Raw genomic sequence first — 25,212 nt, 5'->3', positions numbered from 1 at the left:
AAACTCCCTCCCCTCCCAGAGCCAGGGATAGAGCCCAGGAGTCCTGACTCCTGATCCAGTACCCAGCTCACTAAACACACACCAAGCCCCACCACCTCACTGATCTAACCACTCTCATCTGCAGCCCTTTGCATGTCAACAGCATGACCCAGCTGCTGTCCCTGCAGAGCCGCCACGGACCGTCTGTGAGGGAGGTATTGTGGGTTTATTATTTTCAGACAGAAGTAGAAACAGACAATGGATAAAAAACGTCCTTGTGCCCATCACGACAGACAGGCCTGGGAGTCTTGGGAACATACACATCAGCCCTTGGGGACTAGCTCAGGGGGGGCTAATGGCACCGGGAAGGAGAGGGGCTGCCCTTCACCTGGGAGCATCCATCTCTCTGGCCTTGTGGGGAGCAGCCCCTAAAGCTCCCAGCCCCCCGACTCCTCGCCAGCCCCGGGAGAGGGGAAGGAGCAGAGACCAAGGCACAGAGAGGGCAAGATCCACGTAGTGACGGGACAGGTCCTCCTGGAACGGGTTGGGCCTACGGGGATTAATAATCCCTGCTGAGTGGAGGATGGTGAAGGGGGAGACGCCCCCACCCCGGGCACTTTGCCCCCAGCTCCAATGCAGAGACAACTACTTCCCGTGACACCCAAATCCAGCCACGTTGAATCAGTTGATGGCGGGCGGCAACACCCTGCTCCCACCCGCCTCCATCACTCCGGCTCCTCTTTGATCTGCACGTCCAGCTCCGCGTCCCATGTCCCTGGAGGCAGCACCAGAACCTCCCCCACCCCATCCTCCTCGTCATCCTCATCCCGCAGCTGGACGAAAGGGTCCCGGTAGATCCGGGCCCCACCGGGTCCCATCAGCGGGTCGCTCTCCTTGGTGTGGGTGCGCTGGTGCTGGGTGAGGGCAGAGCCCTGGGAGAAGCTTCGCCCACACTGGGGGCAAGGGTAGGGGCGCTCGCCGGTGTGCACCCGCTGGTGCTGGATGAGGGTGGAGCCCTGAGAGAAGGCTTTGCCGCACTGGGAGCAGACGTAGGGTTTCTCTCCGGTGTGGGTACGGCCGTGCTGGGCCAGGGCCGAGCTGTGCTTGAATGCTTTCCCGCACTGGCCGCAGCGGTAGGGCCGCTCCCCGGTGTGGATGCGCTCATGCCGCTTGAGGGCCGAGAGGTCTCCGAAGCGCTTGCCACAGGCCCCGCAGCCGTACGGGGTCTCCCCGGTGTGGATGCGCTGGTGAGTGGCCAGCGCCGAGCTCTGGCTGAAGCCTTTGCCGCAGTCGGTGCAGCGGTAGGGCCGCTCCCCAGTGTGGACCCGCTGGTGCCGCTTGAGGGCCTTGCGGTCGCTGAAGCGCTTCTGGCACTCCGGGCACGGGAAAGGGCGCTCCCCGGTGTGCAGCCGCTGGTGGGTGATGAGGGCAGAGCTCACGCTGAAGCTGCGCCCGCAGTCGCCGCAGACGTAGGGGCGCTCGCCGGTGTGGGTGCGCCGGTGCAGCACCAGGGAGGAGCGCTGGCTGAAGCCCTTCCCGCACTGCGGGCAGCCGTAGGGCCGCTCCCCGGTGTGGACCCGCTGGTGCTCCCGCAACGACGAGCCGCGCCGGAAGCCCTTCCCGCACTCGGGGCAGATGTGGGGCTTCCCGCTGTGGATCACCGTGTGGCCCGCCAGCGCTGCCGCCTCCCCGAAGCGCCGGCCGCACTCGGGGCACTTGTAGGGCAGCTCTCCCGTGTGGCTGCTCTGGTGCCGCAGCAGGTTGGTGCGGGTGCTGTAGGCCTCCCCGCAGTGGGTGCAGACGTGGGGCTTCTCCGTGGCGTGGACGCGGCCGTGGCGGGTCAGGTGCTCCTTGTGGCGGAAGCTCTTCCCACACTCGGCGCAGGGGTACGGCTTGGCGCCGCTGTGGATGCGCTGGTGGCGCAGGAGGTTGGAGCTGTTGGTGAAGCCCTTCCCGCAGTCGGGGCACTGGTAGGGTCGCTCCCCCGTGTGGGTGCGTTCGTGCTTGACGAACTCCGAGTCCTTGGCGAAGCTCTTCCCGCAGTCCCCGCAGATGATGGGCCCCTCGCGGGAGGCACGGCCTGGCGGGGCTACTTCACCATCCCGCTTCGCCCGCCTCTGCCGTCCCAATTCACCAGCTTCCCCCCCCTTGGGGCTCCGGGATGGCCCGTGCGGCTCTGCTCCTGCAGGCCCTTCCCACAGAGGAATTTCCTCCTCCGTCCCGGTACCTGCTGGGAGAGAGAGAGAATCCAGCTGGGGCTCATTCTCTGTGCCGGAGAGAGAACAGGCAGCAAAGGGAGTGGAAAACCAGCCGGGCAGGCAGCGAAATCCCTCCAAACCCTTCCCCAGAGGGGAGAGGAGGAGGCAGGTCTGCCCCAATGGCCCAACGTAACCCCGAGCAGCTCACTGCGCCCCTCCACCCCAGAAAGGAACCGGCTGCCACCCGCCAGCCAGCGAAGCTTAGCTCAGGCTCTACGGGTGAGAGCGTCAGCCCAGAGACCTGCCGTCCGAGCTCTGGCGTCCCGGTCCTGCCATCTGGTGCATGCACTGCCCAGCCCCCACTGGTTACCCGTTTCCTGCTGTGCTTCGGCATCCTCTGGGTGCTCAGCAGGCGACTGGTTCTCTGCTGCCCGGGGGGGATTTTGCTCCATCTCACCCTGGGATGGGCTGCCCGGCTGTGCCATCAAATCTCGGGCCCTGGAAACACCCAAAGACACCAGTCACCATGGAGCCAGGACCGAGAAGAACTGGGGAGAAGGGTCTTCGTCGAGAGGCACAAATAGCCAAGCACCATGAAGAAATATTCAGCCCCCTGCCCATCCCAGAGGCCCGGCTGGCTGGAGAGACCGGGCTCTCAGAAGCCGGCAGACTGGGGTTAGCCGTGAATACAGCAGGCTGGTTGCACACTGCCCCCATTACAGCCCTGCCAATGACCCTCAATCCCAACGCACAGCTCCTGCTATGCAACCCTGGGCTCCTCCACCCCCCAGCCCTGCCAGTGCCCCATAATCCCGACCTACAGCCCCTGCCAGCCCAGCCCTGGGCTCCTCCACCCCCCAGCCCTGCCGGTGCCCCATAATCCCAACCCGCAGCCCCTGCCAGCCCAGCCCTGGGCTCCTCTACCCCCCAGCCCTGCCGGTGCCCCATAATCCCAACCCGCAGCCCCTGCCAGCCCAGCCCTGGGCTCCTCTACCCCCCAGCCCTGCCAGTGCCCCATAAGCCCAACCCACAGCCCCCGATATCCCAGCCCTGGGCTCCTCTACCCCCCAGCCCTGCCAGTGCCCCATAATCCCAACCCACAGCCCCCGATATCCCAGCCCTGGCTCCTCTACCCCCCAGCCCTGCCGGTGCCCCATAATCCCAACCCGCAGCCCCTGCCAGCCCAGCCCTGGGCTCCCCCACACACAGCCCCTGCTAGCCCAGCCTCCTTGCCGTGGTTGCTTGCTCCAGGCAGCGATTTGCTGCCTCTGTTGCTGTTTCTCTCAATCCCCGGGGCCGCCTCTGGCTGGGACTCTGGGTCTCCCCTGCGCCTGGAGGGGGGCCAGGCCGGGAGGGGCTCTTCACAAACCCGGATCCGGTGCCTGGGGACCCACGTGGCTGCCCGGGGCGCTCAGCCCCGCAGCTGCCGAGCAGCTTCGCAGCCAATGGCTTTTGCAGCAGGAAGTCGCTCCCTTCGCTGCCTCCTCCCCTTCCCCCCGGCTCGCAGCTCTATGGTTTTAACCCGCTAGATCCGAGCGCCCCTGCACCGCGCCCCAGAGGTGGCTGCATTTTTCAGCGCCGGCTGGTCAATGTCGCTCCCTTCCACAGCCAGAGGGGCCGCCCGTCCCCCGTTGTCTACCGCCAGCCTCCATAACGCAGCGGGGAGAGAAAGGTCCCTTTCAGTTGACGGGTCTTTGGGGGCGCTCCAGGGGTTACCCGGATTTGTGCCCCATATTACTCCAGCGTGGCTCTGTGGCGCCCCCCAGTGGCTGATGAGGTCACTGTTGCAGCTCATCACTTAGCTTGGGCCCGGGACTGGCCCAGGTTGCCAGTTTTGGTTGCATGTATTCCTGGATATTTCCTCACATGACATAATCTTCCATTAAAGATTAATCTTTACATCCTGGAGACTCCAGGTCAATCCTGAAGGGTTGGCAACCCTACTCTGGATACTCAGGCTGTTGGATTCCGAGGTCACAGGTTCGACTCCTGCACTGACCCAGTTTGGGACTTAGTTCCGGTGAGCGCTTTGGGCTAGGTGGGCCGGTGGAGGAGTTTCAGCTGCCCATTCCCATTGTGGGCTGTTCATTACCTCCTGCATGCTATATTAGTAATCTGGTGCTTGGGGGTTGGACTAGATGACCTCCTGAGGTCCCTTCCAACCCTGATATTCTATGATACAGGAGCAGCTCTCAACCTTTCCAGATGACTGGACCCCTTTCAGGAGTCTGATTTGTCTTGCGTACCCTCAAGTTTCACCTCCACTTAAAAACGACTTGCTTACAACATCAGACATAAAAATACAAAAGTGTCCCAGCCACACTAGGTTTTTTGTTTTTGTTTTTAATGGAGATATACCTATCTCATAGAACTGGCAGGGACCTTGAAAAGTCATTGAGTCTGCTCCCCTGCCTTCCCAGCAGGACCAAGTACTGTCCCTGACAGATTATTTTTGCCCCAGATCCTTAAATGGCCCCCTCAAAGACTGAACTCACCCTGGGTTTAGCAGGCCAATGCTCAAACCTATCCCTCCCCCCCCCCCAAAAAAAAACCTCCTGGAGAATGCAGGCATCGATCCTGCTACCTCTCGCATGCTAAGCGAGCGCTCTACCATTTGAGCTAATTCCCCTTACTGAACAACTGAGGACTTCCTCATTTTTACCATATAATTCTAAAATAAATCAATTGGGATATAAATATTGTACTTACATTTCAGTGTATAGAGCGGTATAAGCAAGTCATTGCCTGTATGAAATTTTAGTTTGTACTGACTTCCCTAGTGCTTTTTTATGTTGTAAAACGAGGAAAATATCTAGATGAGTTGCTGTACCCCCTGGAAGCCCTCTGCGTATCCCTGGTTGAGAATCACTGTCCTACAGCCCCCAGGGCAGCGGAGTGGCTAGCCTGAGGGGTGGAGTACTGGGTCTTTCCCCTTCATATCGGAGGGGGATGCTGGAGACCTCTCCCTTGGCCTGTCCAGTCCTTGTCCTCCCTGTCAGAGCGCAGGCTGGTCAGGGCACATGAGCAAATTTGTACAGGGAAACCATTGCCTACCCATCCCATCCAGCACCTTCCCAGGCCAGGATGGGGCAGGGTGTGTTAAAAACTCAAGGGAGACAAAGGTTTGCCTGGAAAGAGACAGAAAGAGCAAAAGTCTCTGGATGAATCTCATGTGAGGATCGGACTGGGGGTGGGTCTGACAACACTGGCCTCTAGCACAGTGGTTCTCAACTGAGTTATCATATGCAGCTCTCTAGGTGTCATGTGGGCCACATCCACACAATCTATATAAGACCCGTATGGCCCTGAGAATGTCACATGGGCCGCAGCTGCGTGCTGATTGGGCTGCCGGTTGGGAATCATAGAATATCAGAGTTGGAAGGGACCTCAAGAGGTCATCTAGTCCAACCCCCTGCTCAAAGCAGGACCAATTCCCAGCTAAATCATCCCAGCCAGGGTTTTGTCAAGCCGGGCCTTAAAAACCTCCAAGGAAGGAGACTCCACCACCTCCCTAGGTAACGCATTCCAGTGTTTCACCACCCTCCTAGTGAAATAGTTTTTCCTGATATCCAACCTGGACTTCCCCCACCGCAACTTGAGACCATTGCTCCTTGTTCTGTCATCTGCCACCACTGAGAACAGCCGAGCTCCATCCTCTTTGGAACCCCCCTTCAGGTAGTTGAAGGCTGCTATCAAATCCCCCCTCATTCTTCTCTTCTGGAGACTAAACAATCCCAGTTCTCTCAGCCTCTCCTCATAAGTCATGTGCTCCAGACCCCTAATCATTTTTGTTGCCCTCCGCTGGACTCTTTCCAATTTTTCCACATCCTTCTTGTAGTGTGGGGCCCAAAACTGGACACAGTATTCCAGATGAGGCCTCACCAATGTCGAATAAAGGGGAACGATCACGTTCCTCGATCTGCTGGCAATGCCCCTACTTATACAGCCCAAAATGCTGTTAGCCTTCTTGGCAACAAGAGCACACTGTTGACTCATATCCAGCTTCTCGTCCACTGTGACCCCTAGGTCCTTTTCAGCAGAACTGCTACCTAGCCATTCGGTCCCTAGTCTGTAGCAGTGCATGGGATTCTTCCGTCCTAAGTGCAGAACTCTGCACTTGTCCTTGTTGAACCTCATCAGGTTTTTTTCTGCCCAATCCTCTAATTTGTCTAGGTCCCTCTGTATCCGATCCCTACCCTCTAGTGTATCTACCACGCCTCCTAGTTTAGTGTCATCTGCAAACTTGCTGAGAGTGCAGTCCACACCATCCTCCAGATCATTAATAAAGATATTAAACAAAACCGGCCCCAGGACCGACCCTTGGGGCACTCCACTTGAAACCGGCTGCCAACTAGACATGGAGCCATTGATCACTACCCGTTGAGCCCGACGATCTAGCCAGCTTTCTATCCACCTTACAGTCCATTCATCCAGCCCATACTTCTTTAACTTGGTGGCAAGAATACTGTGGGAGATAGTATCAAAAGCTTTGCTAAAGTCAAGAAATAACACATCCACTGCTTTCCCCTCATCCACAGAGCCAGTTATCTCATCATAGAAGGCAATTAGGTTAGTCAGGCACGACTTCCCCTTGGTGAATCCATGCTGACTGTTCCTGATCACTTTCCTTTCCTCTAAATGTTTCATAATTGATTCCTTGAGGACCTGCTCCATAATTTTTCCAGGGACTGAGGTGAGGCTGACTGGCCTGTAGTTCCCCGGATCCTCCTTCTTCCCTTTTTTAAAGATGGGCACTACATTAGCCTTTTTCCAGTCATCTGGGACCTCCCCCGATCGCCATGAGTTTTCAAAAATAATGGCTAATGGCTCTGCAATCTCACCCGCCAACTCCTTTAGCACCCTCGGATGCAGCGCATCCGGCCCCATGGACTTGTGCACGTCCAGTTTTTCTAAATAGTCCCGAACCACTTCTTTCTCCACAGAGGGCTGGTCACCTTCTCCCCATGCTGTACTGCCCAGTGCAGCAATCTGGGAGCTGACCTTGTACGTGAAGACAGAGGCAAAAAAATCATTGAGTACATTAGCTTTTTCCACATCCTCGGTCACTAGGTTGCCTCCCTCATTCAGTAAGGGGCCCACACTTTCCTTGATTTTCTTCTTGTTGCTAACATACCTGAAGAAACCCTTCTTGTTACTCTTAACATCTCTTGCTAACTGCAACTCCAAGTGTGATTTGGCCTTCCTGATTTCACTCCTGCACGCCTGAGCAATATTTTTATACTCCTCCCTGGTCATTTGTCCAATCTTCCACTTCTTATAAGCCTCTTTTTTGCGTTTAAGATCAGCAAGGATTTCACTGTTTAGCCAAGCTGGTCGCCTGCCATATTTACTATTCTTTCTACACATCGGGATGGTTTGTTCCTGCAACCTCAATAAGGATTCTTTAAAATACAGCCAGCTCTCCTGGACCCCTTTGCCCTTCATGTTATTCTCCCAGGGGATCCTGCCCATCTGTTCCCTGAGGGAGTCAAAGTCTGCTTTTCTGAAGTCCAGGGTCCATATTCTGCTGCTCTCCTTTCTTCCTTGTGTCAGGATCCTGAACTCGACCATCTCATGGTCACTGCCTCCCAGGTTCCCATCCACTTTTGCTTCCCCTACTAGCTCTTCCCTGTTTGTGAGCAGCAGGTCAAGAAAAGCTTTGCCCCTAGTTGGTTCCTCCAGCACTTGCACCAGGAAATTGTCCCCTACGCTTTCCAAAAATTTCCTGAACCATTGTTCTAGTGCAGTGATTTTCAAACTTTTTTTCTGGCAACCCCGTTGAAGAAAATTGTTGATTCCCACGCCCCAACGGAGCTGGGGATCAGGGGTGTGAGGTGCGGTGTAGGAGGGGCTCAGGGCTAGGACAGGGGGTTGGGGTGAAGGAGGGGGTCAAGGCTCTGGGCTGGGGGTGCAGGCTCTGGGGTGGAGCCAGAGATGAGGGGGTTGGGTGCAGGAGGGGGCTCCAGGTTTGGGGCAGGGGGTTGGGGCATGGGCTTACCTCTGGCAGCTCCCGGGCAGCGGCGGTGCTAAGGCAGGCTTCCTGCCTGTCCTGGCACCGCAGGCCGCACTGCGCCCTGGAAGCGGCCAGCAGCAGGTCCAGCTCTCAGGTGGAGATGTACAAGCAGCTCCATGCAGCTCTTGCCTGCAGACACCGCCACCCCCCCCCCAGCTCCCGTTGGCTCAGAACCAGCCACTGGGAGTAGAGCCAATACTTGGGGGCGGGGGCAGCATGCAGAGCCCTGTGGGGCCCCCCCACTTAGGAGCCGGATTTGCTGCTGGCCCCTTCTGGGGCACAGCACGGTGTCAGAACAGATAGGGACTAGCCTGCCTTAGCCGGGACTTTTAACGGCCCAGTCGGCGGTGCTGACCAGAGCCGCCGCGACCCAGTGCCTGACATTCTGTGACCCACCGTGTGAAAACCATTGCTCTAATGCCTGAGCTAAAGGGGGGCAATTAGGTCAGGGACAGCAGCAGACTCCTGTATGGCCCAGCCCTTACAGGGGTCTAGTCTTGGGTACAGGGAGATCCAGTGTTTACATGGGGAAATGGGGAGCAGCACTTGGGCCAGTGGAGGATCTAGTGCACCCAGCTGGGGAAACCCAGACTCACCCCCAGCTGCAGGCAGACAGGTGGATTCTGCACCCCCAGTTCCCCATGAGGGAACCTCCCTCCCTCTCCCAGTGACCCCCTTGGAAATCCTGCACCCCCACGCTAGGCTGTTCTCAAGGAATGAGGTCGGGCGAGCACAGAACAGCGGGGAGGTGAGGGGGGCAAACCCCAGAGGCAATACAAAGGACACAGAGTTGGGGCAGTTTCTTTATTGCATCCAGACAACAGACCCTGATCACCCACTGAGAAAGCAGAGAGCCAAGATGGAGGTGAGACCCTAGGGAGCTTCTCCGGCTGCTTGGGAGCCAGGATGGACATCCCCGGCTACCAGCGAGCTCCATGCGTTGCGAAGAGAGGAGCCGGGTGCTAGAGGCGCCACTGGGGAGAAGGAAATAGACTCTCCCCTCCTGCATGGAAGTGTCCGTCTGTCCAGCCATAAAGGCAATTAAGGAACTGGTCTCTGGGGGGCTAGGTGGGCATGGAAGGTCTCTTTAACATTTGTGAAGAAAACCAAGGACATTTGAAGTGACCGGGGGGACAGGCCCCATGTCCCATTCTCCAACCTCTGAACCAGCCAGTCCCTCCAGCCTGTGGCTAGCTCAAAGCTGGTGCCCCCTAGAGGGGAAAGGCCCCATGTCCCATTCCCTGCCCCCTGAGGCAGCCCGTCCTCCAGCCTTGAGTCTCTAAGTGCCACCATAGTACAAATAATACCAATAAAAGAGAAACGGAGCCTGCAGCCTCTCCCCGGTATCTCTCAGGCGAGCGTCTCCCTGGCAAAGATCATTGTCGCTCTCCCACACACAGCCTCCCCCAGAGGCCTTGACATTTCTCTCAGGGACGGTGGCCCCCCTGAAGTCCTGTAATGCTCTCTCCTGGCAGGCTAAGGGGTCTCTCCATAGGAGCCTATGTTCCCGCCCCATGCCAACATCCCCCTCCTTTCTCAGCCCATAGGCACGTCCCCAGTCCTCCACTGTGGCCCCGGGGCAGGCGAGCGGGCGCCCAGCTGCAGCCGCAGCATTGCCCACATCTGGCCAGGTGAAGGGCCCTGCTCCGGGAGGAACCGCCGGTGCTGCACCAGCCTGGGCCCTGCAGCGTCACCAGCCCCCTCGCCACGCCGGTGGGTGCGCTGATGCTTGACCAGGGTGGCTTTCTGGGTGAAGCGCTTCCCACACTGGGCGCAGGGGAAGGGGCGTTCGCCGGTGTGGGTGCGCCGGTGCTGCGCCAGGTTGGCGTTGACGCTGAAGCTCTTGCCGCAGTCGGGGCAGGTGAAGGGCTTCTCTCCGGTGTGGACGCGCTGGTGCAGCAGCAGGGTGGAGCTCTGGCGGAAGCTCTTGCCACACTCCCCGCAGGCGTAGGCCCGCGCCGTGTGCCGGGCCTGGTGCCGCAGACACCGGGCCACGTCGCCGAAGGCCTTGCCACACTCGGCGCAGCGGAAGGGGCGCTCGCGGCCGTGGGTGTTCTGGTGGCGGAGCAGCTTGGAGCTCTCGCGGAAGCTCTTGCCGCACTCGGGGCAGCGGAAGGGGCGCTCGCCGGTGTGGGTGCGCTCGTGCTTTCGCAGGTTGGAGCTGTGGCTGAAGCGCTTGCCACACTGGGGGCATCCGTGCGGCTTCTCCCCGGTGTGGGTGGTCTGGTGCTTCTTCAGGTTGGAGCTGTTGCTGAAGGTCTTGCCGCACACGGCGCAGGCGTTGGGGCGCCTGGCCTTGGGAGTCTTAGCTGGGGGGTCCCCCTGTGGCCGGCACGCCCCGCCCTGGTTCTCGCCCCTGCAGTCGGACCGATCGAGTCTCCTCTCGAGGCCAGAGAGACTCATTTCATGCTCAGCGGATGAGTTCAGTCCATTACCCAGGGGGTCTTCCTGCTGCTGTCCTGCCCCACCAGCATCTCCCTGCTTGGCACTCCGGGACATCCCATGTGTCTTTGTTTCCACAGACCCCTCCTGCTGGGGATTACCCTCCTCTGTGCTGGCACCTGCTGGGAGAGAGAGAGAGAGAATCCAGTTGGGGCTTGTTCCCTGTGTGGGGAAGAGAGGGGGCAGCAAAGGGGTTTGTTGCTGAGCAGAAAACCTGATGGGTAGGAAATGAATCCCCTCACACCCTTTCCCAGAGGGGAGAGGAGGGGACGGGGCTGCCCCAATGGCCCAGCTGAGCCCTCAGAGAAAGGCTGGGGGAGGGGAGGGCTCCTGCCGGGGTGGGAGCCAGGAGTGATACCTGCCATGAGGACAGGGCACCTGCTGGGGATGACACTGAGTGAGACGAGACAGACCTGGGGGACTCCCGGCAGCTTTGCTGGGATCCCAGCTGTTCCCTTCACTCCTGGACGGTCTCTGAGCCAGTGTGACACACTGACCCCTTGGCAAAGGGTCCCCTGTTCTTTGCAAACAAATCTCACCTCAGACCCTTCAAATTCACTATACCAAAGGCATTGCCTGGCATGGTAATCGTCCATAAAGGGTAACGTGTAAGGTATCTACAGAAAGCTTGTAACGTATCATAATCATTGTGAGATGTACGTGCAGGTAATATTTACGGAATAATATATTTCTATTGACATGACACTATAGGACTTTGAATAGAAATTAGTCACCAGGGGACAAGTCTCCGGGATGACCCATTCAGGCGAGAGGGTGTTGCCACCCTGCTCTGTCTAGCCAATTCAAGGCTCAATTGTTTAGCCTTGTGCAACACGGAGGTCTTGTCTACATTTCAAATGCTGCAGCGGCATAGCTGGGCTTCAGTGTAGACACTCCCTGCACCGTGGGAGAGGTTCTCCAGATGGTAGCTGGATCAATGGAAGAATTCTTTTGTCAACCTATCGCTGGCTACACAGGGATTTAGGTCAGCTGAACTGTTGTTCAGGGGTGTGGATTTTTCACATCCCTCTCTGACATTGTTAAGCTGACCTAATTTTCTAGTGTAGACCAGGCCTAAGACCATCCATGGAAAACCCATCAGAAGCAACTGCAAAAATCAAAAGCACCTGAAGGTAAACAAAGGAACATTACAACATGACAGGGGTTCACCCTGTCTATGAACAGAAACAGAAGACTGTTTCAGCATAACACAGAGGAGGGAGAGGTGCCCTGAATCCATTCACTGAGGAAACCCCTTGTCGAGCAGGCGTGTTTTCATGAACATTTGGATCCTGGTTCTTGTGAAATAAGTCAGCTCTGCAACAGACTTAACAGGGGGAGAGGGGCACCCACAAGTGCGCACCCAGGGTCACGTTTTCTGATTTTGTTTTGTGTTGTATCCAGCCGTTTCTATCCCACTCTCTCATTTCTAGTTCAATCTTTACCCTTTCTTAAATAATCCTAGTTTTGTTTTATTAGAAGCACTCACAAGTACTGGGTGACTTTAGAGGAGCAGCAATATAAGGTAAAACTAATAACGTAGGGTACCCTGTTCCTTTGGGGCAGAGGGTCTGGGATTTCTGTGAGTAGCCAGTGTCAGGGATTGGATATCACAGGAGAACAATCCAAAGGGACGGGGGTGCACCTCTTGTTAACCTGCAAGGCAGTGACAGGGCTGGCATAGCCTGGAGGGGAGTACTTGAGTGGCTGACAGAAGTTAACCCCCAGTCACCATGGGCAAGAATCCCTCAAACTGGAGGCAGGGGGCAGCAAAGCGATTCCCAGTCCTCAGTGCCCCAAGAACCGGGCACCGTCACAGCCAATGTCACGGTTTCCCATCAGGGGTGTCATGTCCAGCTGGGAAATGGAAATTCTGCTCTGGAGAAAGCAAAGGGGTAGGAATCGTGTGGCTGGCGCAAGATCGGCAGCACTCATGTTTCCCAGCGGGAGCTGTATTGTAGGGGTGACAATCTCTGTGCTGCAGGGTCTGTGGGCTCCAGGGGCTGATCCCCCAGAAAGAGCCCTGAGCCAAAGCCCCAGGTGCATTAGAGTCCCCCAACTCCTAATCCCAGAGGGGCAGCAGCTCCTCACCTGGCGAGATCAGAGTCTCTTCCTCCTCCTCCTTAATCTCCCTGCAGATCTTGCCATGTTCTGGGGCCAGCGCTGCCCGCTCTGCCACGGAGGAACACGCAGCCTCCTTCTCCCACGTCCCCGGCTCCTGGAACAACAAAGGTGCCCCCATTAGTGCTGGCAGCCACATACCCCTCACTCCCCATCAGCGAACAGAGCTAGCCAGACAAGGGAAATCCTTGCCTGCCAAAAATGTTGCATTTTTTTGAAGTTTTTACCCCCAATTGGGGTTAATTTTTTTTTTTTTTAAAAGCAGCTTTTTTCTGGGGAGGGGTTTTTAACTGAAAAGTCTACTCAGGGAGAACTGAGAGGAAGTTTTTCAGCTTCCCAGCCGCCAGACAGACCACTTCACAGCCTCTGCCCACAGTTCCAGGGCTGGAGAAGACGACAGCCATGACTCTCTGCCTCCCCCTTCGCTCCAGGATTCTCTTCCTCTCTGGTCCCAGAGCGAGGTGTGTGGGGAGAGGGCGCTTTCACCCAGGCAGCCCTCCCAGAAAGTTGTCAATTTCATTGGCAGAAAGTGACTGTGAGAGACTTGTGGGCAGGGGGGTGAGGAGCCTACACTGAGATTTTTCCCAACAGAAAAGAATTTTCCCACAAAACTGAAATTTTTCCCCAGGGACAACTTTGGTTGGGCAAAATGGGCATTTTTCCATCAGAAAAATCATCTCCACAAAATATTTTTCCCAGTGGCTCTACTAACAGAGGAAAGGTGCCATATCCCATTCCCAGACCCCCTTCAGCCAACCAGTCCCCCCCTGCCTCATGGGTGGATTGGAGCTGGCGCCCCCTAGAGGGGAAAGGCCCCATGTCCCACTCCCTAATGATTTCACATCCGTAAATTACCTCCTGCTGTGGCCATATTCCAGGCTCTTCCTTGGCTAACTGGAAACCCCCCGCCAGAGCCACGGCCTGCTCCCCGGTCTGGGGGTGACACCCCCCTACCCAGCTCTGGATCTCCTGGGGCAGGATGCTCAGGAACTGCTCCAGCACCAGCAGCTCCAGCATCTGCTCCTTGGAGCGCTGCTCCGGCCTCAGCCACGCCCGGGAGAGGAGGCAGAGGTGGTCGTACGCCTGCCGGGGCCCCTCAGCCTCCTGGTAGCGGAACCCCCTGAAGCGCAGACGATGCATCTCCATGTCGACGGGTCCGTGGGCATCCGGCTCCTCCACTTCCTCTTTGGGAACCAGGCCACATCCCGGTGGGGGCTGGAACTGGAGCCTGAGAGTGGCTGGGGGAGCCACCTGGGCAGCCATGGCCCGTCTCTGAGCCGGAGCACAGCCGTATCTCCCTGGGGATCACCTGGCATCAGCAATGGACCCCCTGCAGCACCATCTGTGGGGGCGGGGCACGTCCAAGGGGGGGATGAGATCAGCCCAGGGGATGATCACCTCTGTGGAGAGGGGAGAGAAATTAGAGCCACAGAAGGAATGTGACACACAGGAACAGCCCCCGCCCAGCTCCAGTGTTGTGGGGAGAGACACAGACCGAGCACAAGTGACCCCAAGGTTGGTGGCTATTTCTTGATCTCCTAGGAATTTCTACCCACTTAATGAATCCAGGACTCCTGACTCCCAGATCCAACCCCCACCGCCTCCCTCCCCACTTTAGCCCCCCAGCCCCCACTCCCCTCCCAGAGCCGGGGAGAGAACCCAGGAGTCCTGGCTCCCAGTCCCCCCAGCTCTAACCCCCCAGCCCCCACTCCCCTCCCAGAGCCAGGGATAGAACCCAGGAGTCCTGGCTCCCAGTCCCCCCAGCCCTAACCCCCCAGCCCCTACTCCCCTCCCAGAACTGGGAATAGAACCCAGGAGTCCTGGCTCCCAGTCCCCCCTCCTCTCAGAGCCGGGGAGAGAACCCAGTAGTCCTGGCTCCCAGCCCCCCTGCTCTAACCCCCCAACCCCCGCTCGCCTCCCAGAGCCGGGGAGAGAACCCAGGAGTCGGGCTCTTTGGACAATGGGTGCCCCACCCTGAGGGTGGCATCGCTCAGCCGGGGTCCGGGCGGCCCCTGTCCGGGAGCGGGGCTCACTCACCTCCCCGGGAGGGGGCCGAGCACAGGAAGTGCCTGGCTCCAGGCGCAGCAGGGCCATGGGGTCTGGGAGTGGCCTTGCCGCCTGCCACTCAAGGCGGGACGGGGCTGCTGCCACTGGAGCAGCTGCATGTCCATCATATGCACAGCCCCTCCCCCCCGCCCGCGCTCATTGGCTCTGGCCCCGGAGCCAGCTCACCTTTCCTGAGCTCCAAATTGGGGTGGGCGGGGCAATGCCAGCCTCACCCTAGCCCACTGGAGCCCCTCCCACCCCTGAGAGCCCAGGAGCCCCCACCAAACCCATAGCCCCACTCCCTCCAGAGCCAGGGAGAGAACCCAGGAGTCCTGCAGCCGAGCCCCCCTTCCCCCACCCACTAGATTCCCCTCCCCAAGCTGGGGATAGAGTCCTAACTCAAGTGGGTTAAAGGAGGGGTGGGGGGCTGGGAGTACCTTCTATTGAGTCCAGTTTTGGGCCCCCCACTACAGAAGGGATGTGGACAAATTGGAAAGAGTCCAGCAGAGGACAACAAAAATGATTAGGGGGTTGGAGCACATGACTTATGAAGAGAGGCTGAGGGAACTGGGATTGTTTAGTCTGCAGAAGAGAAGAGTGAGGGGGGATTTGATAACTGCTTTCAACTACCTGAAGGGGGGTCCAAAGAGGATGGAGCTCGGCTGTTCTCAGTGGTGGCAGATGACAGAACAAGAAGCAATGGTCTCAAGTTGCAGTGGGGGAGGTTTAGGCTGGATATTAGGAAACACTATTTCACTAGGAGGGTGGTGAATCACTGGAATGGGTTACCTAGGGAGATGGTGGAATCTCCTTCCTTAGAGGTTTTTAAGGTCAGGCTTGACAAAGCCCTGGCTGGGATGATTGAATTGGAGTTGGTCCTGCTTTGAGCAGGGGGTTGGACTAGATGACTTCCTGAGGTCCCTTCCAATCCTAATCTTCTATGATTCTATCCCTGACTCTGGGAGAGGAGTGGGGTCTAGCAGGCTATAGCCAAGGCAGTATAATTTGCAGCACCGCTGTAAGCCTGTGACCAGAAAGGAAGCGAAACGCAATCCCTCAACAGCCCAATGCTGATGTGAGTTTGCCAGGTTTCAGTGACTGCTCAGACCCTGGGCTGGGTCCGTGTTTCTCCAGCAGGGAGGTTGCACGTGAGAATCAACACTAGAGACAGATGCTGCGCTGCATTTTCTCGTCTTCCCTCCTGGGTTTGTTCTGTTTTCTTAGGACACGGGCTTGGACTTCAGTGCCGGCTCCAGACCATCGCCACTAACTTCTCTTCCCCCCCGCGGACAGTTATTGCCAGGTTTGACACCAGCTCAGACTGTCAGCCAAGGGCTTTTTTCTTTGGACTGACCTTTGCCAGTCATGTTGTTAAAATGAAAGCCTGACTTCACACCTTCCATTTCAAACGCTTTCACTGCTCTTCCTTCTTTTGCTGTATCTTTGGAGATGCATCTGGACGAAGGATTGATTCTACCCGGTAACTCAAATCCTTTAGCTGGAATCAGGGCCCCTGTTGCGCCAGGTGCTGGACAGACCTGGAGTGAGATTGGTGCGCTCATTCATGCCACAAACTGCACCGAGCCCATGTGCATGAAAGGAGAATAGCAGGCCATTTTCCTTTCAAACCCCAGCACCCAGAGTAGAGTACGAATAAGACTGCGACACAGCCTGTCCCAGACCCCAGGCACCGGACCCCCATGGAAGGTCATCGCAGCAGGAAATAAGACTTTAATTCCCTCACAAGTTCCTATCCCCCACCAACCAGTGCAGGGCAATTCTGACGGTAGCCAACAGGGGGCATAGATATCACAATATGGGTGTGTCTGAAAATCCAGGAACAGGCAAGGAACATCTGCAACCAGTGATTGCCCATGGATTCATCCATTCCTTCTAACTTTCTGAATGTGTCATATTGTGTGTGTATGTGTGCAGAACTGGGAGAAGTTTTTCCTCACACACAACTTTTCTTCCAAGAGAAATATGCCATTGCAGCAACTCGGAAACATTTCACGTCAGTTTCGCTCAATGGGTTGGGTAGAAAAAAAGTAAACTTTTGAGGAAATTTTTAAAATGTTTCAAGTTGTTGGTTCAAAATGACTTTTTGTTTCAAAGTTTCCTTTAATTCTACTTTTAAAATAAAATCAAGAATGCTTTAAAATACTTAAAATTAAAACAAACCATTTTATTTGACCCAAAATGTTTTTTCCACCCCCCCCCCCCTAACTTTTTGATTTGCTGAAAACATCAAAACATTTTGGGTTTGGTTCAACCCAAACCCAATTTTTCCCAAGAGTTTGGAACTGCCAGGAATAGGCAGCTTCCTTACTCCCCATGTGTGTGTGTGTGACACAGAGATTGTATGTGAGGCCAGTATGAATCAGCCATCTTGTTGATTACTATTGATTATCTATATTGAGGCAGTGCCTGCTCGCCCAGATCAAGTACCAGGATCCCAGTGTACCAGCTGTACAGCCAACACAGGAAGACCCTGCCCTAGGAAGCCCTCTACTGGCAGAAACCCAGGCGATCTGTTTCACAAGATTGTATCAAGCTTAGTTCTCACTTCTCTATTATCCCCTTCTACCACACAAGGGCTTTCTCGCCCCAACTATCCTCAGTCTTCTACCACCCCAGAAAGAGCTGAGTTTGACCCAATGGGTTGTGGAGGCAGGAGAGCTGGGAGTCAGGACGCCTGGGTTCTATCTTCAGCTCTACCACTCATCTGCTGTGTGACCTTGGGTAAGTCACTTCCCTCTTTGTGCCTCAGTTTCCCCACCCTTTGTCTAGGCTGGGAGCTCTCTGGGCCCGTGCAGCACCTGGCCTGCATACTGTACAGCTCCCAGCACAAAGAGGCAGACCTTCAGCTGCCACTGTAATATACCTAACAACAAGGCAAGTGGAAGCTCTACTAGATTCCTCCAGCCCCAGATTTTCCCTTCAGGTCTGTGGCTGGACTAAGGATTGATTCTCTCTGCTTACTACCTCAACTCCTTTAGACACAGGCCCGAGGGGGCTGCTACTGTTCCCTGCAGTGAACGCTCTGGGGATGGAGATGGGCATGTGCAGGGTGGAGGAAGAGGGTTTATCTTCTAGGGGGCAATACTGATCACGCAGCCCGGAACTAGAGCATGGCCAGGTACCTGCTGGGAACCGGACAGGACTAGCTGAGCTCCGGGAATCCTCTCGGGCTGCACCGGGCCCAGGAGGGGACATTCCCTGGCTGGCACCGGGCTCCTGAACCAGCAGCTGTGTGTGCGACAGAGAGAGGAGCCGGGCCGTGGAGCTGGGCTGCCCCTCCCTGTGTGAAAGCTTGTCTTTGCAGCCTGTTGGGAAGCAGCCCCTCCAGTTCGCAGCAGCCTCACCCCCCCAACCCGGATCCCAGGAGAGGGGAAGGAGCAGAGAGCAAGGTCCAGAACCAGCAACCTCCAACTGGCACCTGGGACGGGGCCTGCAGGGGTTAATGATGCCTGGTGGGTGGAGGGGGAGAGGGCCGATCCCGGGGCACTCTGCCCCCGCTCCAGCGCAGAGGGCATTCCCGGGCTCAGCGCTGCAGAGACGACTCAGACAAAGTGGGGTCTGGCTATGATTTTTTTGCCCACTCAAACAAAAGAGAAGTACAGCCTGTTCTCCGCACAGCACCATGATTCCATGACAGGCCAGCCAGGGGGCAGCATCATACCCACACTGCCCTATGGGCAACATCATCTCTCCATTCCCCCCTCTGCTCGCCAGCCATAGACCCGCCTTGGGGGAAATCATCCTGCAGAGAAATCCATCGGGCATCAATTTCTGGGCTCCCTTATGACCCCCAGTGCAGGGGAATCAGATCCCAGGTGGGTCACCCCCTGGATATCGATTCCCCTAAAATATCACCCCCTCTGCGCTCAGCCCACAGCACGAGGGCAGGGAAACAGGGTTGAAGTCCCCAGCACCTGCTCGCCAGCAGATCTGAGCTCCCTGCCTCCTAGTCAGCCCCTTCCACTGATTCTCAGCCACAGTGGCATAAGCCCCACCGGAGTGCAGGCTGGGCACAGAAGGGAGAGGGATCTGTTCTCCCCCCCCACCCCACCCCACTTTGAGGCACCCTTATTTCCCCCCTCCACTTGCCCCAACCCACTCCTCACCTCCATAATTCAGCTCCCCGCCCTCCAAGTCTGCTCCTTCCACTACAGATGGGAAGATGGACAACGGAGGACCCCACCTTACGACTCAGCCGCTCACCCCCCACAATTCCCTCCATGGCTCTGTTGCCTCACCCTAGCAGGAGCAATGCTACAAAACGAGGGAGCCTGGGAGGCAGGGGGCTCCCTGCCACGGGGGAGAGGGGCTGGGCTCCGCCCCCCGTAGGTTCCATCTTCCTTCTACAAGGCAGGACCCTGCCTCCTTTCTGCATCGGTCACCACTGCCACATAAGGCTCTGAAGGTCCTTCTACTGCTGCTGGCAGAGCTCCACCCCCTGTGGGAACCAGGCCCGCCCCCCCCCCCAGTCCCCCCGTGGGAGCTGATCCCGCAGGTGGACCCTGGAACTGGGGGCATGGCAGCTAGCTGCATACGGGGTTCCTGGAGCAAGGGCAGGACCACAAGCTGTGTTCCAAGCCCCGCCCCCGACATGATCCAAGCCCCGCCCCCCACAGGAACCGATCCCACAACCACAAAGTGCCTGGAGTGGGGGGGCGGGGGATGGGACGTGCCAAGCCCCGCCCCTGCAACAGGCTCCGTCCCCCTACGTCCAGCAGCTATTGCCACACTCAGTACAGCTATAGGGTCCCTCTTCCTGGTGGGATTGCTGCTGCAGGTGGCTGGGTCCGACCTGGAAGCCCTTGCCACACTGGCTGCAGATGTACAGGCGGTCAGCCCCATTGGCATTGGCAGCGCCGGCATTGGCATGGGTGCGCCGGTGCCGGATGATGTGGGAGCTGAGCCGGAAGCTCTTGCCGCACTCAGCGCAGACGTAGGGCTTCTCGCCGGTGTGGACACGCCAGTGGTCCACCAAGTTGGAATGGTGGGTGAAGGCCTTGCCACACTCCGCACAGCCATAGGGCTTTTCGCCGGTGTGGGTGCGCCGGTGGTTGACCAGGGTGGAGCTGCCAGAAAAGCGCTTGCCGCACTCGGAGCACTGGTAGGGCTTTTCGCCGGTGTGGGTGCGCCGGTGGCGAGCCAGGCAGGAGCTGCCCGTGAAGCGCTTGCCGCAGACACCGCACTGGTAGGGGGTGACGCCGGTGTGTGTGCGCCGGTGCAGATTGTAATTGGAGCTCTGGCTGAAAGCCTTGCCGCACTCGCCGCAGACATAGGGGCGCTCCCCTGTGTGGAAACGCTGGTGCTGCAGCAGGTTGGAGCTGGCGGTGAAGGCCTTGCCGCACTCCCCGCAGACATAGGGGCGCTCCCCGGTGTGGGTGCGCTGGTGCTTGGTAAGGGCAGAGCTCTGGGTGAAGCTGCGTCCACACTCCCCACACGAGAAGGGCTTCTCGCCGGTATGGATGATCTGGTGCTTCACCAGATTGGAGCGACGGCTGAAGCTCTTGCCGCACTCCACGCAGGTGTTGGAGCGCTCCGGCATCGGTGCCCTTGCTCTGCCCCCACCCCCCGGGGACGCCATCAGTTGCAGGACGGGCTGTGGGGGAGAGGCATCAAGGCATTAATTCAATTCCACGGAGCTAAGAATAGAGCCCCTGTCTCCTACCCCCATCCCAGAGCTGGGGATAGAACCCAGGCATCCTGACTCCCAGCCCCCACCCCCACCCCCACCGCCTTTCCAGAGCCAGGGATAGCACTCCTCAAGGAGAGTCAGAGACAATGAACCTTCTCCTGGCACTGCTCCCCACCCTGGCCCTCCCCCATTCTCCTAATTCTCCTTTTCTCTCTCACTAACTGCAATCCAACATTCCGCCCCCGGAACCCTCGGTCCTCCCCCAACATTCCGCCCCCGGAACCCTCGGTCCTCCCCCAACATTCCGCCCCCGGAACCCTCGGTCCTCCCCCAACATTCCGCCCCTCATTTACAGTGGCTGGTTGGGGGTAAGCTAGTGCCACTAAGAGGGATTATCTTGATAAGGGGATCCCCAGAATTCCCCCATCCCTGTAACCACAGGATTCCCCCTCCCCGTCCAGCCCTGCCCTAGGGAGCCCCAATTTAACCCCTCACTCCTCAACAGCTGAGCAAACAATCTCTAAGGCACCAGCCCCCACCCACATCCAATCCCTTCGCCATGGTCCCTCACAGGGGCTCAGGTGGTGAGGGAGGAGCTGTGGCCCGCCCCACCCTCCATGGTTACTCACCGAATTCCCCTCCACTGGGATCCTCAGCTTCTGCCCCTCGAGTTTGGTCTCCACCCGCACTTCCGAATCCACCACTGGCTCCTCCGTGGGCAGCGAGCCCTGGCGTGCCTCCGACTCCAGCTGGGGGGCAGAGTTAGAGCAAGGGAACTGCTGCCCCACATTGGCCCAGCCAGCCGCCCCCCCCCCCGGTCTCCCCTCAGATTGGCCCCTGAGCCAACCATCCCCCTCCTAGATGGGCCCAGCCAACCCAGCACCCCTCCCCTCTCACCCCCCGGCTTGGCCTCATGACTCCTTGGCCGATAGACATCCTGCCCCCAAATTCAGTCCAGTGAACCTCCCCTCTGCATCGACCCAGCCACCTCCCCAGCCCCCCAGTCAGCCCCACTCACTGAACTTCCATTCATGGAAACCCTCAGCTTCTGTACCTCAAACTCTTGGTCCTCTTCCTCCTCTGCCTTCACCCTTCTGATTACCAGCTCCTCTTCCTCCTCATCTCCCTCCTCCTCCGACAGCTCCTCTGGGAAAGCGGCAGAGTCCAGCTAAGGGAAAGGCAAGTGGGGAGATTGTTAAACAGCGTGGGAGGGGCACCTCAGCCTGGTCCCTCAGCACAGCCTGATCCAGCCACCAGGCACAGTTCAAACCCCCGCTTCCTGGTCCCAGACAGGGCGGGGCTGGGGGAGAGGCTGGGACTCCTCTCACTGACAGGCAGATAAGTGTTTAGCCCTGAGAGTGAAACTGAGGCACAAGATGAGGAGAATGAATTACTTAAGGTTCTAGTGCTGGGGACAGAACCCAGGAGTCCTGACTTCCAGTCCCCCCTGCTCTAACCCACTAGACCCCACTGCCCTCCCAGAACCAGGGATAGAACCCAGGAGTTTTGACTCCCAGACCCCTTACCCCATGGGGTAAGCCATCTGAGCTCTGCTAGTTCCCCTTTAACACACTGCAGTACTTTGCCTTGATCTTGGGGCGTTTTCCCCCCAGTACAGAAACCGCTCAGCTATTTCCAGGTTAACGTTCACCCCAATCTTTTCACAGGCCCAAGAGCTTTACTTGCTCTGGGGCAGCATGGAGGGGCTGTTTATATAGGGGTCCCTTGCCTGGCACTGCGATGCAGCCACCTCTGGGGTGGGGCACAGGGTCTGTTTATACAGGGGTCCCTCACCTGGTGCTGTGATGCAGCCACCTCTGGATTACGACACAGAGGCTGGTTATCAGTCACTAAGCAGTTTAACACAGGAAGTGTATCTAGCTCAGTGGGTCTCAAACTTTTTTTTATTAGCGACCCCTTTCACACAGCACACCTCTGAGTGTGACCCCCCCGGTAAATTAAACACACTTTTAAATATATTTAACACCATTATAAATGCTGGAGGCAAGCGGGGTTTGGGGTGGAGGTTGACAGCTCGCGACCCCCATGTAATAATCTCACAACCCCCTGAGGGGTCCCGACCCCCAGTTTGAGAACCCCTGATCTAGCTGAAACCACAGGAGGATGTACAAAGCACAATGGGTGTGGATTGTTCCACGCATCTATATAAAACCTTGTCTCTGGGGAGAAGGTAAGAGTACCACCCACTGAGCTTCTCCACCCTGCTCCATGCAGCACAGCATCCCCTAGCGGCATATGGGGACATTGGGGTCAGCACTGAATGTGAGGGGAGAGCACCCCCTACTGAACCCCCCTGCCTGCTGCACAGCACCCTTTAGCAGTGCCCTGGGGTCAGCTCACCCCCTGCCCCACAGCACAGCGCCCCCTAGCATCACATGGGGGGAGGGGGCACTTATCAGCCTGTTAGTTACTCACTGAATCCCCATCTGCTGGGATCCTCAACGTCTGCACCTGGAACTCCTGGTCTTCCTCCTCGTCCTCTGGTTCCTCTTCCTCCTGCTGCAGCTCGGGCTGCCCGGCCAGAGGAACGGGAGAGTCCCACTTTGGTGGAGAAGGGGACTGTGACTAAAGGGGGAGCATCAGAGGAGAAGGGGGACTCAGCAAGCCAAGCTCCCACTCTAGACCCACACCAAATCCCTTCTGGATGTGGCAGGGTCCAGTCCATTGCATGTATTCAACCAGCCCTGCTGGTATATGTACAAAAGGTGGGAACAAGGTTAGGATAGGTCTCGGCCCAACCAGCCAGGCCCCTTCCCTCTAGACCTGGCCACCCACCCCCCAACCCCATAACTCCGCCCTTGACCCACATCCTGGACCCAATCAGTCACCCCTGTTCTTCATCCTGGAGTAGTCCCTGGGGCCAGTCAGCCAGCTACCATTCCTGCCACAGCCCAGCCTTGCTGCCTCAGCTTCCCGCATGGGGCCCGCTGGAGGCAAGTCAGCACAGACACTTTCCCAGAGAGCAGAATGGGAATCCCAAGGACACAGTCCCTGCCCACCAGTCACTCACTGAATCCCCATCCATGGAGATCACCAGTCCGAGTCCCTCAGACTGAGAGCTCCCCTCCTGCTCCTCCATCTCGTCTTCCTCCTCCTCCATCGGGTCTGGAGACGGGGCCAAGGGCGGCTTTGGGAGAGGAAAATACACGGTCAAAAACAGCTGCATGCACCAAGTACCAGACCCCACTCCAAGAGCCAGGGGTAGAACCCAGGAGTCCTGATCCCCACCCCTCCAAGAGAGCCAAGGCGTCCTGACATCTAACCCCCCCCTCCCCACGCAGCAGCCCCTCTCCCCCCACGACAGGGACCCGCCTTCCCACTGAGCCCCGGACGGTTCCCACCTCTGTCCCCCAACAGCGCTGGAGCCGCCCCATCCGGGCCCATCCCCACCCTCCGGAGCCCTGCCCCCAGCAATCAGCTGTTCCCCGCCCATCCCCCACACGTGCTGCTGCCAGGCCCCCCCCCCGCCACGTTACCCCGCTCGCTCTGGGGGGCTCCCCCTCCCAGGGACTCCGGAGGAAGTTGGGGCTGGTGCTGACTGCTTCCTGTGCCCCCCTCCTCCCAGCACCGCCACCCACTCACCGCGGGGGCGGGGGCGGGCTCCCCAGCTGGGCTCCCCGCCCTAGGGTGCGCCCCCGGCTCCAGCTCGCCCCGCGCTGCGGTCCCCGCGGGGAGGGCACTAGGGGAGGGACTCAGGAACGGAGACAACGTTAAGGGGGGAGAGGATGCGGGGAGAGGGGGAGAAACCCAGGAGAATCTCCATAGTGATTGGCTGGCACAGGCCACCCCCCCTTCAGCCCAGCTGCCATTGGCCGGGGCAGCAGCCGCAGACCGAGTGGATTGGGAGTGGAGAGAGACCCCTCCAGCAGCCAGCGCCTCACCGCACTGCCCGCCCCCACCTGGGAGGGGAACCCAGGAGTCCTGGCTCCCCACCCCCACATGCTGCTCTAATCCGCTAGACCTCACTCCCCACCCCCACATGCTGCTCTAACCCGCTAGACCTCACTCCCCGCCGCAGCCAAGAATAGAACCCAGGAGTCCTGGTCACTAGCCACTACTGCCTTAGGGACCACTCCCTAGCCACATCTGAGAATGGAACCCAGGAGTCCTGACTCCCAGCGCCCCCTCGAACCCACTAAACTCCCCTCCTAGAGCAGGGGACAGAACCCAGGAGTCCTGGCTCCCAGCCACTGGTGCTCTAACCATTAGACCCTACTTCCCACTCAGACAGTGATTGAACCCAGGTGGCCTTGAGCCCTATGTGTGAGTTCAGCCCAAATAGTCCCTGCCTCCTAATTTACCCTCTGCTCACATAGTAACTGAGTTTGCTGAGCAAATTTATAACCCCGAGGTTGTTCTGGGACTTGAATGTCTGAGTGCCTGGGTTACAGCAGAGAGAAACTGAATAAAAGGGGCTGTGTGTTAACCTTCCACCCACAGGAGAGAAGTAGAGACACAATAGTGCCTTTGTGCCCCATGAGAGTCTGTTCACAATGCAGTGTGGATGCTCACACATGGGCTTGGAAACAGAGTCCACAGGCCTGTAGCCCCAGATTTAGTGGGCAGTATAGACAAACCCTCTCTCCTGGGATGGAAGAGACTCCCCAGCAGGAAGGGCCTGCAGGAGCAGAGCCGTGCAGGGCCTCCCAGAGCCCTGAGCAGGGAGGAGGAGAGCCCAGCCCAGCCCACTGATGTCCACCATAGTGGATCGACCCTACAAATGCACTGCATGTGGGAAGAGC

At 57.9% G+C, this 25,212-nt stretch overlaps 2 protein-coding genes and 1 non-coding gene across 5 annotated transcripts; all 3 read right to left on the bottom strand.

Moving 5' to 3' along the window:
- Window positions 1-186: 186 nt before the first annotated feature.
- LOC112060642 (zinc finger protein 16-like) lies at window positions 187-24,338 on the bottom strand. Its single transcript, XM_065591001.1, has 10 exons — window positions 24,053-24,338; window positions 23,481-23,597; window positions 22,886-23,035; window positions 21,504-21,617; window positions 21,079-21,198; window positions 19,530-20,413; window positions 8,176-8,251; window positions 3,411-3,451; window positions 2,548-2,675; window positions 187-2,209 (listed from the first exon to the last, which is right to left on the bottom strand). Exons 2-10 carry the CDS (start codon window positions 23,568-23,570, stop codon window positions 705-707), a joined length of 3,108 nt encoding a protein of 1,035 aa, XP_065447073.1. The 5' UTR covers window positions 23,571-23,597; window positions 24,053-24,338; the 3' UTR covers window positions 187-704.
- TRNAA-AGC (transfer RNA alanine (anticodon AGC)) lies at window positions 4,734-4,806 on the bottom strand. The gene has a single exon. It is a non-coding gene; the product is annotated as a tRNA-Ala (tRNA).
- Window positions 8,981-14,904, bottom strand: LOC135983323 (zinc finger protein 397-like). Of its 3 annotated transcripts, none has more exons than XM_065594354.1 (4): window positions 14,791-14,904; window positions 13,609-14,153; window positions 12,724-12,850; window positions 8,981-10,754 (listed from the first exon to the last, which is right to left on the bottom strand). In XM_065594354.1, the coding sequence occupies exons 2-4, from the start codon at window positions 14,014-14,016 to the stop codon at window positions 9,727-9,729; spliced, it is 1,563 nt and encodes a 520-aa protein (XP_065450426.1). In that variant the 5' UTR covers window positions 14,017-14,153; window positions 14,791-14,904; the 3' UTR covers window positions 8,981-9,726. The 3 variants fall into 3 exon arrangements, with proteins under 3 accessions (XP_065450426.1, XP_065450428.1, XP_065450427.1); XM_065594356.1 differs by having other exon boundaries at window positions 8,981-10,751; XM_065594355.1 differs by having other exon boundaries at window positions 14,727-14,864.
- Window positions 24,339-25,212: the final 874 nt, after the last annotated feature.

The sequence above is a fragment of the Chrysemys picta genome, chromosome 4 (assembly GCF_011386835.1).
Source record: "Chrysemys picta bellii isolate R12L10 chromosome 4, ASM1138683v2, whole genome shotgun sequence".
In the NCBI taxonomy this organism is placed as follows: Eukaryota; Metazoa; Chordata; order Testudines; family Emydidae; genus Chrysemys; species Chrysemys picta.
Note: the sequence above shows the minus strand (reverse complement) of the source record. Positions and strands in the feature narration are given on the sequence as shown.